Source organism: Diabrotica undecimpunctata, chromosome 1 (genome assembly GCF_040954645.1).
Source record: "Diabrotica undecimpunctata isolate CICGRU chromosome 1, icDiaUnde3, whole genome shotgun sequence".
NCBI classification, from domain to species: Eukaryota; Metazoa; Arthropoda; class Insecta; order Coleoptera; family Chrysomelidae; genus Diabrotica; species Diabrotica undecimpunctata.
In genome coordinates, this window is record NC_092803.1 from 141,923,838 (window position 1) to 141,937,779 (window position 13,942).

General features: G+C 32.7%; 1 protein-coding gene across 1 annotated transcript in view; it reads left to right on the plus strand.

Annotated features, from left to right (window-relative positions):
• LOC140435586 (uncharacterized) overlaps positions 1 to 13,942 on the plus strand; it is a 163,871-nt gene that overhangs the window by 66,654 nt on the left and 83,275 nt on the right. The window contains exons 5-8 of the mRNA XM_072524336.1: positions 2,600 to 2,926; positions 7,323 to 7,556; positions 10,552 to 10,803; positions 11,962 to 12,122. Coding sequence (XP_072380437.1) covers positions 2,600 to 2,926; positions 7,323 to 7,556; positions 10,552 to 10,803; positions 11,962 to 12,122 — 974 coding nt within the window. The remainder of the gene's footprint in view (positions 1 to 2,599; positions 2,927 to 7,322; positions 7,557 to 10,551; positions 10,804 to 11,961; positions 12,123 to 13,942) is intronic.

A 13,942-nucleotide genomic window follows, 5' to 3' on the forward strand; every position in this document is an offset into this window, starting at 1 on the left:
TCTTTATACAGCTGTGCAGATGACATTTTCTTAGCAATAGCAACAACGCGCTTTGCTTCTCTCTTTGCCACTTTGTATATATCCTTATCTTCCTCTCTTTTAGACCTGTTATACCTGTTTTTCGCCTAGTTCTTTTTTCTAACCTTCTATTGCACCTCATCGTTCCACCACTAAGTTTATTACTCTGAGAGGCCCTTTACCAGATGTTTTGCCTAGCACTTCCTGTCCCATTCACATCACAACTTTACTGTTAGCTTCCTACATTGGTCATTAACCGTATCTTTTTTCTCAAATTCCTCCAGCACTCTACTCTGTAAGACTATTGCCAAATCCTTATCCTTTAACTTGTACCACTTTATTTTTTGGTGTCCTACCTGTTATCCTTTCCACCTTACCTTTATCTTCGTATCCACTATCACCTGTTAGTGTAAAATTGCTACACACGCACACTTTACCACTTTACAGTTTGTTACCTCTTTTAGCTGACTTTTTCTAAAAAGCATACAATCTATCTGACTTTCTCTTGCCCCGCTACTATAGGTAACATACGGGTCTTCAGACTTCATAAAGAACGTATTGATCACTGAAAAAATACCACGCCACAACAAAGTCAATCACTGTTGTGGTACCTGTTCAATGGAAAACGAAATATTGAATTCTTCCAGTTGCTTGTTGCTTAATACTATTAGGACTTCTCGTGGTTTTAGTAAAGAACTCAAGACCGTAAATAAAACTGTTTAATACTTCTATGTAAACGTAAAAATATAAAGAAACTTAATTGTTTGTAGTAATGAAATAAAAAATATTACAAATATAATAATACTACATGTTGTTGGCTCGATGTCTCGAAACAGAATGTCTATGCCGGGGGAGGGTTGATTTCTCAGCCAGATGTCTTTCCGTTAAAACGTAACCTGACTTCTTATCTTATCTTAGCGACAGGCTGTACCAAGCAAAACCTCCATGAACTCTTCCTATTTCCGCTATTTCTGTGCCAATGTGTCACCAATAACCTCCTCCAATAAATTACTTTTTATTTACAAGGATCTCGAGCATTTCGCAATTAAGGACCCTCCAAAATTATTCCTTTTCCTGTTCTTTACACCCTACCTGTGGGGCGAAGGAACATATGATGTTCACGTTGGTATTTCCTGTACTCAGTTGAACACTCATTATTCTATCACTTTTTCTGGGTACCCTTACAAGAAGTTTCTTTCATTCGCTGTTCAAAATAATGCCTACTCCATTTCTGCCATGACTGTTCAAACTACTATATCTTAACTTGCATCCATCTCCAAGGTCTTTCGATTTATTATCTTTTCAAGAGTTTCCTGTACATAAAGTACACCAATTCTTCTATTCTGCATGAAGTTGGCGAGCTCCCTTCCCTTACCTGTCATACTTCCGACATTGAGAGCTGCAACCTTAGGACTAGCTTCTTTGGCCCCTTCCGTTCTCTAAGGAGTAGCCTTTGCTCACTCTTCATAGGGGTCAGGCGAAGCCGCAACTGCGCATAGCTAACGGGGATCGTTATTTCTATTTTTCATATTCCTTTTTTCCATGGTTTTAGCAAGGTTTTTATTGCCAGATGCCCCTCCTGGCGCAAACTCTCCTCCTTAATCCGGGCCTGGGACCGGCACTGACAGTTACAGAGTTACTTAATTCACCTAGCAACTACCAGACGCGGAGTGTTTCAGTTTCAGTTACAGCTGTTTCCACAGTTTTAATATGATCCTCTGATTTAACCGTGCGTCTGTTTCTCATAGCTCTTGCCTGAGTTAGCTTTTCTGAATATTTATTTCTAGTCCGGTCTCCTTTGACTCTGTTTTTTATTGTGAATATATTTCTGCCGCCTCTTCTGTTCTGCATAATAATGTCATCGGCGGCAATCTGTACTGATTAAATCCGTGTTAGTGCCTCTCTTAATACCGACATCTCGAAGATTAAAAAGTGTCTACTATCAATAAGAGCATGTTCGGTTAGATTCTATGTGAGTCTATCGTATGATGTCCACGTCATCTTGTCTCTCTTTCTGTTTATAAATCTTGGATTTTAGGTAACCACTACAATTTGTGGTATTCCAATTCTTCATAAAATTGGTAATTTTCTTCTGTTGTTACATGTGTATTGAATATACACAATAATTTTTCTTAGATTGTTAGATTACTTATTTTGTAGCTGATCGGTTTAAAGTCAAGAACTGTTTGACGTAGTCTACCTTAAACTATGAAAGCATTTCCAAATTTGTGTGTAGTATTTTGGCAGTATAGTATACATATTGGTGTCTCTTGTACTCCTTGTCTATCTACCGCACTAAATAAACGGCTGTTAGATCTGCCCTGTATTTGGTTAGAGAGAGAAAGAGATATAAGGTGTGAGAAAAACCGCCAAGTTATTGAAACTGTTAAATTCGCAATTTTTATACTAAACTTATCCTAATTACACTATAGTTGCACATAATATGTGCAGAGCTCCAACGTTAATAAGAATTGTGAACATAATAGTTACAATAAGTAAATAGTTAATCGCACGTAGCTACTAATTTTTAAAAATTATTTATACCATATTATTTCTAATATATTTGTTTTTATATTTCTAGGTAATTTTGCAACTGACGTCATTGGTTCCTGTGCTTTTGGACTAGAATGTAATAGTTTTAAGGATCCAAATAATCCATTCAGAATAAATGGAAAAAAAATCTTTAGTAGAACTAATTTTGAAAATTTGAAATTTATGATAGCTAATAACTTTCCAAATTTTGGACGGTTGTTTGGTATGAGGCTGTTAGTTAAAGAAGTTTCTGATTTTTTCAGCAAAGTTGTTACGGATACAGTTAATTATAGAGAAAAGAATAAAGTTCATCGTAATGATTTTATGCAGTTGTTGATTGATATTAAGAATGATAAAGAAGGAGCTCAAAATTCAGGTGAGAAACTAGTATTTTTTGAGATTTTTTGAATTTCTCATGGACAACTTTACTGTATATATTAAAAAAAACGTATACATTTTCATGGGTTCTGCACCAATTATCTAATTTATTTTACTATAGTATTTTACTATAGGACTATAGTATCTCAAAAAATTATCGAGAGACTTTGTCCTTTCTTGTTAAAAACAACATGTAATCACAAAGTCAGTTTGGCTTTGTATCTAATAAATATACCAGTGATGCTATGTGTTTTGTACCACATGAAATAATAATCAATATCAAATATCAATATTAATATTTTCATGAATTACAAGCACCTCACGTTACATAAGTATATTCACATTTAACTTCTTATCTTAACTTATCTTAAGTAAAATGTCTTTAATATTTACCGTCGACCTATTTTGGCCAACTCTGATTTCTCCCAACGGTACTCATTTAGTCTAGTGTTAAAAAATTTAACCGAGAAATCAATCCGTTAAAGCCCCTGTGGGTTTTCGTAAAACCATCATAACATGGCAGTATAAGAACACAAGCAAGACGACTGATTATGGAAGTTGGATTTGGCGGAAAAAAAATTACTGCCAAAACACAGGATTCCCAGTGTGGTATTAAAGGAATAACGTGCTTTTCTCGGTTAGAGTGGTTAAAACCCTAGCACACTAGGCGATATCCAGATAAACCCCTGCGGTAAAAAGAAACATAAAGAAAAGGAACATCGTAAAGATGAAATAAATCTAGATAAGATAGACCATAAGCAAAACGTCAGATTGGAAGAAATGAAATATGTACCTACTTCTAACGATATACTTTTAGGTACAATCAACTGAAGCTTAGATTTTGTACCAACATCGTTCTCAAAGGTGCTATACAGAAGATCATCTTTTAGTACTAGGCAGTTCCATTGGCTCCAGTAAGACTTGACTTCTGTACTACATGCACTAATGTCTTGTCAAGAAAGTCTTTCACTTCGACGCATCCAATCTAATACTATTTTTATACATGGATCATTTGATTGAGCGTCTTGCAGCTGTTGAGGGCTGCCATTGATCAATAATGACGGTGGTTCGTCTCACGGGGCAAAGTCGTTCTTTTAGTTTAAGACAGTGATTACAATTTGCACTGCATGGCCGTCTTGACTGAGCATCAGCATTTAAATGACTTTTTACAGCCCAGTGTTCGATCTGTTCTAGCTTTCTGACTGTTGTATTATTTTCTTGCAAATTACGGCGAATGTGACCTACGTCACCACCATTCCAACATCTGGGTTCGCCTCTCTTTAGCATCGTGCTACGAACTACTACTTTCCCTACGATTTTCTCCAGACGTTTATCGTTTAGTTTGTCGCTCTCTTTAGAGATATCTTGTTCGTGTTCCAAGGAAATGGCAAGCGCTTCATCTAAGACTTTCTCTCTTGCTAGTTGTAAAGCTTTCTGTAATTCAGTCTCTTTCAACTCATTGACGAAGGTATCTACAGAAATTTGTTCCCAAATGCTGTCTGGTACCTCCGGATAAGCCAACCGCACTATACGAGCAACATCTGCTTCAAACTCTTGCAAATTTTCACTTGCTCGTTGAATTCTACTTCTTAGTTGCGCCTTGTAGACTTGTTGTAGATGGACATCTCCGTAACGTTTGTCTAGTCGCGTGAACAAGGTCTAGTAACATTTCTCTTAACCCTTATTAATCGATTTTAGGATATCCTCAGCATCACCTCGTAAAGCAGCAGTCAAGAAAACAGCCTTTTCTTGTTATGTCCAATGATTAGCTGTCGCAATAGCTCCAAATTGTCTAAGGTATATGGACCAAGAAGACTTTCCATCAATTAATGGCAATTTTAATCTCATAAAATGTGTAGTTTCGTGTCTAGGTGATTCTTCTTCCACTACAGGATCTAAAAATACTGCATTAACTGGTGGTAGCAGTTTTGTATTTGTTATTATGGTCTCTAATTATTTGATCTCCCTTTCTACGTTGTTTAAATTTTTCTGTATCTTATCGAATGTTCTAGAAACTTCTTCAAATTTCTCATTGTTCTGACTACATACTTCTTTAATTATTTAAGAAGTCTCGTCGAATTTCATTTTCTTCTTTACTTAGTTATTTATATTCCTCCTTTGTTTGTCGGGTTCTGTTTTTCTTTCTGTTATATCTGGCATTCTTCGTCAAAATAGTCATTCCTTTTTGTTCTTCTTTGTTTATATTCCATGTCTAGTAATTCTTCAGCTGCTTCTTTCATAATGCTTCTGCACCCTTCCACACTTCATTTATCTTTTCATGTTTTAGTTTGTTTTTTAGTTTGATGTTTATATTTTGTTTATGTTCTTTATTTTTGTTTGGAACGATTAATTTTAGAACCTGTTTCTTTAATTTAAAGTCTCTCACTTGCTCTACTTTCTATTAAGTAGTGATCAGAATTTAAAGTATGTAAAATTCGTTATTTTTTAAGCAGCAAATTTTTTTAATTTGTTGGTCTGTGTTATCAATCATTCCTGTTCCATACCATACAAGTTAAACGTTTACTTTGTATTTTAGTTGTTGCTTCTCTTTTGGAATTTTTATTTTTTTATTGACGCTTATGAAATAAAAGTATTGTCGGGTTCTGTACCTCTGTTGCATCAGTAAATATGCTCTGTTTTTCTTTCTGTTATATCTGGCATTCTTCGTCAAAATAGTCATTCGTTTTTGTTCTTCTTTGTTTATATTCCATGTCTAGTAATTCTTCAGCTGCTTCTTTCATAATGCTTTTGCACCCTTACCACTCTTCATTTATCTTTTCATGTTTTAGTTTGTTTTTTAGTTTGATGTTTATATTTTGTTTATGTTCTTTATTTTTGTTTGGAACGATTAATTTTAGAACCTGTTTCTTTAATTTAAAGTCTCTCACTTGCTCTACTTTCTATTAAGTAGTGATCAGAATTTAAAGTATGTAAAATTCGTTATTTTTTAAGCAGCAAATTTGTTTAATTTGTTGGTCTGTGTTATCAATCATTCCTGTTCCATACCATAAAAGTTAAACGTTTACTTTGTATTTTAGTTCTTGCTTCTCTTTTGGAATTTTTATTTTTTTATTGACGCTTATGAAATAAAAGTATTTGCTTGTAGTTGCAGCAATCTGCTGATTCAGCTGTTGATTCATCCGTTGTGTATTTATTTTGCTGTATAAACACGTTTCGACATATTGTCAGAATATTGAATAATTCCATTATTAAATATACTTCTGGATTATTTGACACTTAAGAGAATTAAATTTTTGTCAGATATAAAATTTGAATTTAGATAATATATTGCGTTTCGTCCTGTTTATTGCCGTAAACGAAATACGTAGAATAAATTATGGGGAGTATTGTATTTGTAAAATATGATTCATGTAATGCATGACTCGATGTATTCCTTTTTCCAAATAAATACATTTTGTTTCTCTTTCTATAGATATACCAAATAAATAAATATCCTTCTGAAATAAAAAGAATATACTAATTTAAGTATTTTATATTTAGAGTGTATAGTCGACTTCCGCGCATCCACTCAGTCGATAGATTATTAATGTGAATGAAAATTTATTTTATAAACCAGATCTAATATATTACTTTTATTACTATAAGCAGACATATAATATTCTATTGTTACAATGCAAAGTGAACAGCAAGGAAACATATTTACTTACGCGCCGCCAATTTCCTAGAATTCATTATGGGCAGGTGATTTCGGTTATATTTCACCACTTACGGCGCTTGATTTCGGACGATACTTGTCATGACTCAAGTTTACATTTTTAATAATGCCTAAAATACCAAATGTTAGATCGTGTAATAAGTTTTGAGCAAATAGTCTAATGAGTCATTTAACTAAATCTTTTTTTAAAACAAAATTTATCAAAGAATGTATGATATACGCGTGAAAAAATAAATAAATCTAGATTAAGGTTTTTTAATTTATTGTCCGGAAGAAAAACATTATTTAGTGTATAGGTCCAATTTTAAAGATGTAGAATCATGATCAGCGATATTTATGTACTAGTATGCTCATTGCACATTGGCTTGATAAGTTTAACACTGCAAATTGTGTGATCTTAAAGAATAATATTAATAAAGATTAACAACTAGGTCTCTGAGAATTTTAGGGTAAATAAGGACTAAGGCAGCAGTTTATCTCCAACACTCTTTAAAATCTACGTGTGAGCATACCATTAAACGCGTGTGTAATTGAAACTTTACCGGAAGCTACAGGACGTTATAAACCGGACATTATATTATAAAATCTGGCGCTCTAGTTTAAACAAATAACGTGGTATATATCTGCTAATATTTCATTCATTTTCTTATGTATAATTCTAAACATTTTTTATTCATATTGCTGAAAGTTATGTATTGATTACATATTTTTATTTTAGGTGATGGAACTTCACTTACCCTGGACGAAATGACCGCCCAAAGCTTCGTATTCTTCATTGCTGGTTTTGAAACCAGTGCAACCACAATGAGTTTCGCTTTATACGAACTTGGCAAAAATCCATCTATCCAGGACACACTCAGAGAAGAAATTAACCACGTACTTAAAAAATATAACGGACAAATTACTTACGATGCCTTAAATGAGATGAAATACATGAGTCAAGTTATTGATGGTAAGCACAAATAGTAAATAACTAAATAGTATTTAATTTAACGGAATAATAAAATCTACAAGAAAAAGTTAATTTATTGTAGTTGGCTGTGTAGCATATATCACAAAATTTTTTATTAAAAAGTCCATCTTCAGTTCTGCTACTAGATATATATGTTTAAAGCCACTAAGTATACGGGTGAAAACTCTTTAAATGTTATTTAATTGGTATTCGATTTCATTGTTGCTGATAATTATGTAGGAAGTTAAAATTTTAAGTAGATTCGCTTCGTGGCAACGTAAGCTCTCAACCAGGCTCACTGGTCCGGAGCCAAACGGACTTTAGGTAGCAACCCAAAGTCCCTTTATAGAATTATCTGATAAGAGTTAATATTGTAGGTATCTTCATTTGATTTTAAAATTTGAACAACTAAGTACCCTTCCAGCTCATTTGAATAGAACCTCTTTGTCATACAGTATTTAGGAAATACAATAATTTTGTTTTTCTGGCAACAAAAGGCTATATATCATTTTGTAGTATATACCGTCTGATCCAGGAACTAAGTTGATATTTGATTTAAGATTGCATTCTAATTCAGCTTTAAATAATGATCTTTTGAGCATTTTAATCAAGATTAAATATAATATATAATACAACAAACCGCCACATCTATGTTTCGTAGACCTTAAGAAGGCAGTTGACTGGGTTAAATTAAAGGACGTTATCCACTTATTGTACGCAAGAGAGATACCTCTAGGAATAATTAAAACGATCAAGAATATCTACCAAAACAACACAAAAAAAGTAAAAGTAGAAGAAGAACTAACCGACCCTATTGAAGCTGACAAAGGGACAAGGCAGAGATTCCCTGAGTCCTCTATTGTTCAACCTAATCATGGATGAAATAATAAAAAAAGTAAGAACTAAAAAGGGTTCCAAATCGGAGAAAAACAACTTAAAATAATTTGCTATGAAGACTAAGGAATAATATTCTGTCAAAGTAAAGATGATTTACAACGTATGCTGCACCAATTTAATATAACCACCAGAAAATTTTACATATTAATTTCCTCAAAAAAGACAAAATGCATGGTTATAACAGCAAATTTACTAAAAAGTTAATTGGAGCTTTAAGGTCAGATCATAGAAGTGATGGAGTTTAAATATCTAGGCATCACATTATTCAGCTACGGAAAGCTCGAAACTGAAGTGGAAGATCAAGTGAATAGAGCAAACAGAGCTGCTTCTTCTTATGGTGCCCTGTCCAATTAGTGGATGTTGGCGACAATTCTGGCATACTCCTCTCGGTCCTGTGTGGCTCTAAAGAGTGCATGGGCATCGAGGTTTGTCATGACAGAGCTGCGGGTTGCCTAAATGAAACAATATGGAGAAATAAAAATATCGGGAAAGAAATGAAAGGCACAATTTACAACACAGTCATCAGACCAATAATAACATACGCGGCAGAAACACGACCTATACCGAGAGGACAAAAAGGATGATAGAAACAGCAGAGATGAAAGCACTTAGAAACATTGATGGCAAGACGCTATGGGACAGAGCTAGAAGTACAGATATACGACGAAGATGCAAGGTGGAGAACATCAAGAACTGGGTAAGAAACAGAAGAGTAGAATGGAACGAATGGAGTAATGTCTACATAAAAAGAAGAAGAAGAACAAGAAGAAGAAGAAGAAGAAGAAAAAGTACTCTTTTCAGCTCAATGGGATAGAACCTCTTTGTCATAAATTATTTAGACAATACTATAATTTTGTTTTTCTTGCTAAAGAGAAGCTATGCATCATGTTGTAGTATATACCGTTTGATCCAGGAACTAAGTTGATATTTGATTTAAGATGGCATTCAAATTCAGCTTCAGATAATTTTTAATCAAGATCAAATAACTTTTTTAAAGTATACTAGCGGACCAACTCGACATCGAGTTTTTTAAATGAAATTTTTATTTTGCGAGAAAAATTAAGAGATCAATACAAACAATATAAGCAAGAATATACATAACATTCATCAATAATAATGCAAGTAAAAAGTGTATTAAATATCACGAAATATTTCGTCGAAAACAATGTTTTTTGTTACAATGTTATCATTTAGCAGTTAATTTTGCATGCTGATCACGAATCCGGTGTCAGATTTGCTCTATCTTGACGTTTTATGCGCGTTTCGGGCCACTTTCAGTGTCGGATCGCAACCGGAAGTACATATTTAGATTTGTCTCGACGAGACCTTTCGATCGATATATACATTGTGTGGTCTTAAACTTACTAACTAACCTAACTAACTAACCTAACTTGGGGTTAAAAGTAAATTTTAACTTCCGGTCATCTCAAAACCGGAAGTGAATTTTTGTACCAAAAGTATATCTTGACAATCTCATACGTAATACTAATAATATTCCGAAAAAATATTTTAATTATCTAATATGGTTTTTGAGTAAAGTGGTGGACAAGAAAAGGGCTTAGCGTTTTAGTATATAAGATACTTAACATATTTTAAATGCATCGCTACAACAAATTGTTGTTTTATTTTTACAAATACATAGATCCAAAATATCTAAAAGAGTGTGTTATTGTCTCTGCAGGATAGGTTCTTGATATATTTAGCAGAACTGATTGAGATTGTGAAAGAATTGTACATAAAAAAAACAAATGGTATTATATAATATATTATAGCTAGAATTTTAAATATTTTAAGGGAACTTGAAATATTTAAAATAAAAAGTAAATATTTTATGAGTAAGGTTTCATTACAAAAAAAAACAAACAATAAAGACGAGATAAATTGGCTAGAGAGACAACGACCTTATATACATGTAGGTAGACATATCTTCTAGCCGTCTTGACACCCACATGACCTACTAGATTATCAGACTATATTAAAGCCCATTTTCTTTGCCCCTTGAAAATTTAGAGATTCAATTCGTTATTTAAATTTATTTAATTTTAACCCAACATGAAACTGTACGTAACTATAAGGAACATTATATATTTTATTACAGAGACACTAAGGATGTATCCACCGGTTCCATTCGTTACAAGAGTGTGCGTTGAAGACTACGTAATACCAGACCACGATATAAAAATTAACAAAGGAGTACGGGTATTCATACCAATAAAGGGAATCCAGTATGATGAAGAATATTATCCATCCCCCAAAGTTTTCGACCCAGAAAGATTTTCAGACGAGAACAAACATGATAGAAATCAGTATGCACATATTCCATTCGGAGAAGGACCAAGAATATGTATAGGTTTGTATCTTGATAATTATTATACGTTTATTTATTTGATATTTTTACAGTTCTAAAACGCCTGCCTTCATATATTTAATGTTTCTTTCTTATTTAGGTAAACATTTACCTTATGTCGATTTTCATAGAATCATAAGCATATGTTTTCTGTATATTAATTAGAGAAATATGAGTTAAGCTTCTTTAGAGTCTTTTTCCAATGTTTTTTTTTATGATCCTATATATGTTTAAAATCTAAGTGTAGCACGGTAAGTTGTTAACATGTGATGAGCTAATTTGGCAATTGATTTACTTGGCCTCGATCATATAAGCAATTCGCCATGTTTTTGACCTACATCATCCAGACCAAGTAAGTCAACTATCAAATTGACTGTTAAAAAGCGCCATTTGGTAAAAATAATAGCAAAGAATATAGACGCATATGCGAATATATATATATATATATATATATATATATATATATATATTCTTTGATAATACGTTAACAATTTTTAATTTTTAATATTTTTTTAAAACGATTTCAGGATTGGAAATCCAAACCTCAAAGCAAATGCAAAATGTAATTTTCACTACAATCAATAGTGATTTAATCACATATAAATACAATATTTTATTTAAACATGCCACAAAAAAATATTTTCAGGACCTCTAACATAAGCATATATCACATTTTATTTAGGCATAGTACCTGCTCTTCTTCCAGTTAACTGTTATAATATTAAAAGATTATCATTCCATCTCTTTGTAGGGCGACTTCTGCTTTTTCTTCCGAAACGCTTTGGTGACTTGCCTATTCTCAGTATTCTGCTTTCTGCCATTATGTATATTAATGTGTCTGTTCCATTATTTTTTCTATCTTGTACTCACATTTGTGTTGTCTATCCTGCATATGTTTCTGATGTCATTACTCAAATGTCGGGCCTTGGCCTCCTTTACCATCCTCATCTACCTCGTTCTCCCATCCCTTTTTTGGTCTTCCAACAGGTCTTTTTCCTTTTATTCTTGCGTTTAAAAATTTATTGGGGATCCTGTTCACGGCCACCCTAGTGTATTTGTAGTTTTGATGCTTTACTTTTCTCATGTTTTATTTTATTCATGTTGATTTATCATTATGCTCTATTATTCTTGTGATATTAAAATATTTTTATTATTTTTTAGGTATGAGGTTTGGTATAATGCAAACAAAAGTAGGATTGACGAATATTTTGAAAAGCTACAAAGTTGGCGTAAATAAAAAGACTAAACAACCTTTGAAGTTGGAGATTCCTAGTTTCGTACCTCAAGTTGAAGGTGGAATTTGGTTAGACCTGAAAAGAATATAAACAAAGACACCATGAGAGTACATGTGTGTGAGAAATTAGTATTAGCCATCGTATATTTATTTTTAAGTTTATATTAATAAATTCGTATATAAGTAGAGTAAGCTAAATATTTGATACGTTTATAATTCTTACAAATTTGTATTTTTTAGAAAGTTTAATGTTTTGTAAGTAGTTTGATAAATAATTATCACTTAGTATTAAAATAAATACCATTTTAACTAATGTCATAATAATACAGACCAAAAAAAAATATATTTATTAAAACTTTTTAAACAAATTCATATAAATATTTTGTATTTTTGGTGCTAAAAATAACGGGTAACCACTTTTGACATGTATTACCCGAGAGTACTCTTATATTATTTTATATTAAAAGAGCAACAATTGGACTTAACAAAAATAAAATATTTTAAATTAAACCGTAGTTTTATTTACTTGTGCTACGATTTTTATTTATTATCAATGTTATTATAATGCCATACCCAGTGGGACGTTTGCGATTGTTCTAGCTTCATAAATTTATGTATAGAGGCTCACGAATAATTTTAACGATATTTTTACAGTTTATTCTTATATTTTTAAACCACTAAGAGTATGGTACTTACTGATCGTTCTACATCGAATGACCTAATTCGGCCATTTTCTAAATTTAACTGGGAAAGCAGTACCCATCATATCGATATTTCCCTAGCTCTAGTACTGTAATACAACAAACGATGGACAATGTTTGAAGTACACAAAATGAACGTCGCCGAGTTGCCAAGAGTCTGAGGAGATGTGCGGATAATTCCTAGCACATTCTTACTAGCACAAAAACAAAACAAAAATAAAGAGAAAAGGAAATTATAAGTGGGAGAGGAACTTGTTAATGTCCTATCTATATTAAAACCGGTAGAACATAACTTATACAAAAATTATTACGACTCACCTGAAGGACTTCTTCGGGTAAAACTACATGTGTATCGTTCTGTGGTAAGAAATGTAATGAAAACGGCTCTGCTGGGAACTGTGTCATTTCCTCATTGAAATTAAGCAAAAACCCTAATCGTACGATTAAATTTGACCAGTAAAAAAATTTGACCAAGGACAAAAAGCTGACTATACGGAAACCCAAAAACCCTATTACTCTTTACGTTAGTACATACAAACCAGAAATCTACTGTCCAAGGAGAGATTCACAGACATAGAAACTGAAATGAATAAAAATAAATGGGATGTCATAGGTATCAGCGAAGTTAGAAAGAGAGGTGAAACTTTAAAAACACTAAATTTAGGGCATATATGCTATTAGACTGGCCCTGAAACTACATCAGTTGGAGGCATCGGTTTCTTTGTTTGTTTGTTTCTTGTTCAAACCCCGCAAGATAATAAACATCCAAAGTATATCATCTAGACTGGTATATTTTATTCCGAAGTTGCACAGTAGATATCAACTAAAATTATCCAAGTATACGCTTCAGCAACAGACCAGACAGACGAAGAAATCGAAATATTTTATGACGATATATCTACTTTGCTTATTGATTCTCGTACTCAATTTACAATTTTATGTGGCGATTTCAACGCAAAAATAGGTGTAAAAGAAGCAGAGCTAGAAACATCCTTGGAAAAATTCGTTTCTCCAAAAAGAAATGACCGAGGAGAAACGTTACTAGGATTTCTACTCCAGAATAATTTATTCAACATGAACAGCTTCTTTTTCAAAAATAATGCATAGAAGATAGACCTGGGAAAGTCCAAACGGTAGAACAAGGAACGAAATCGACTACATCATAAGTGACAAAAAACAAATAATTAAAGATGTAACAGTACTCAAC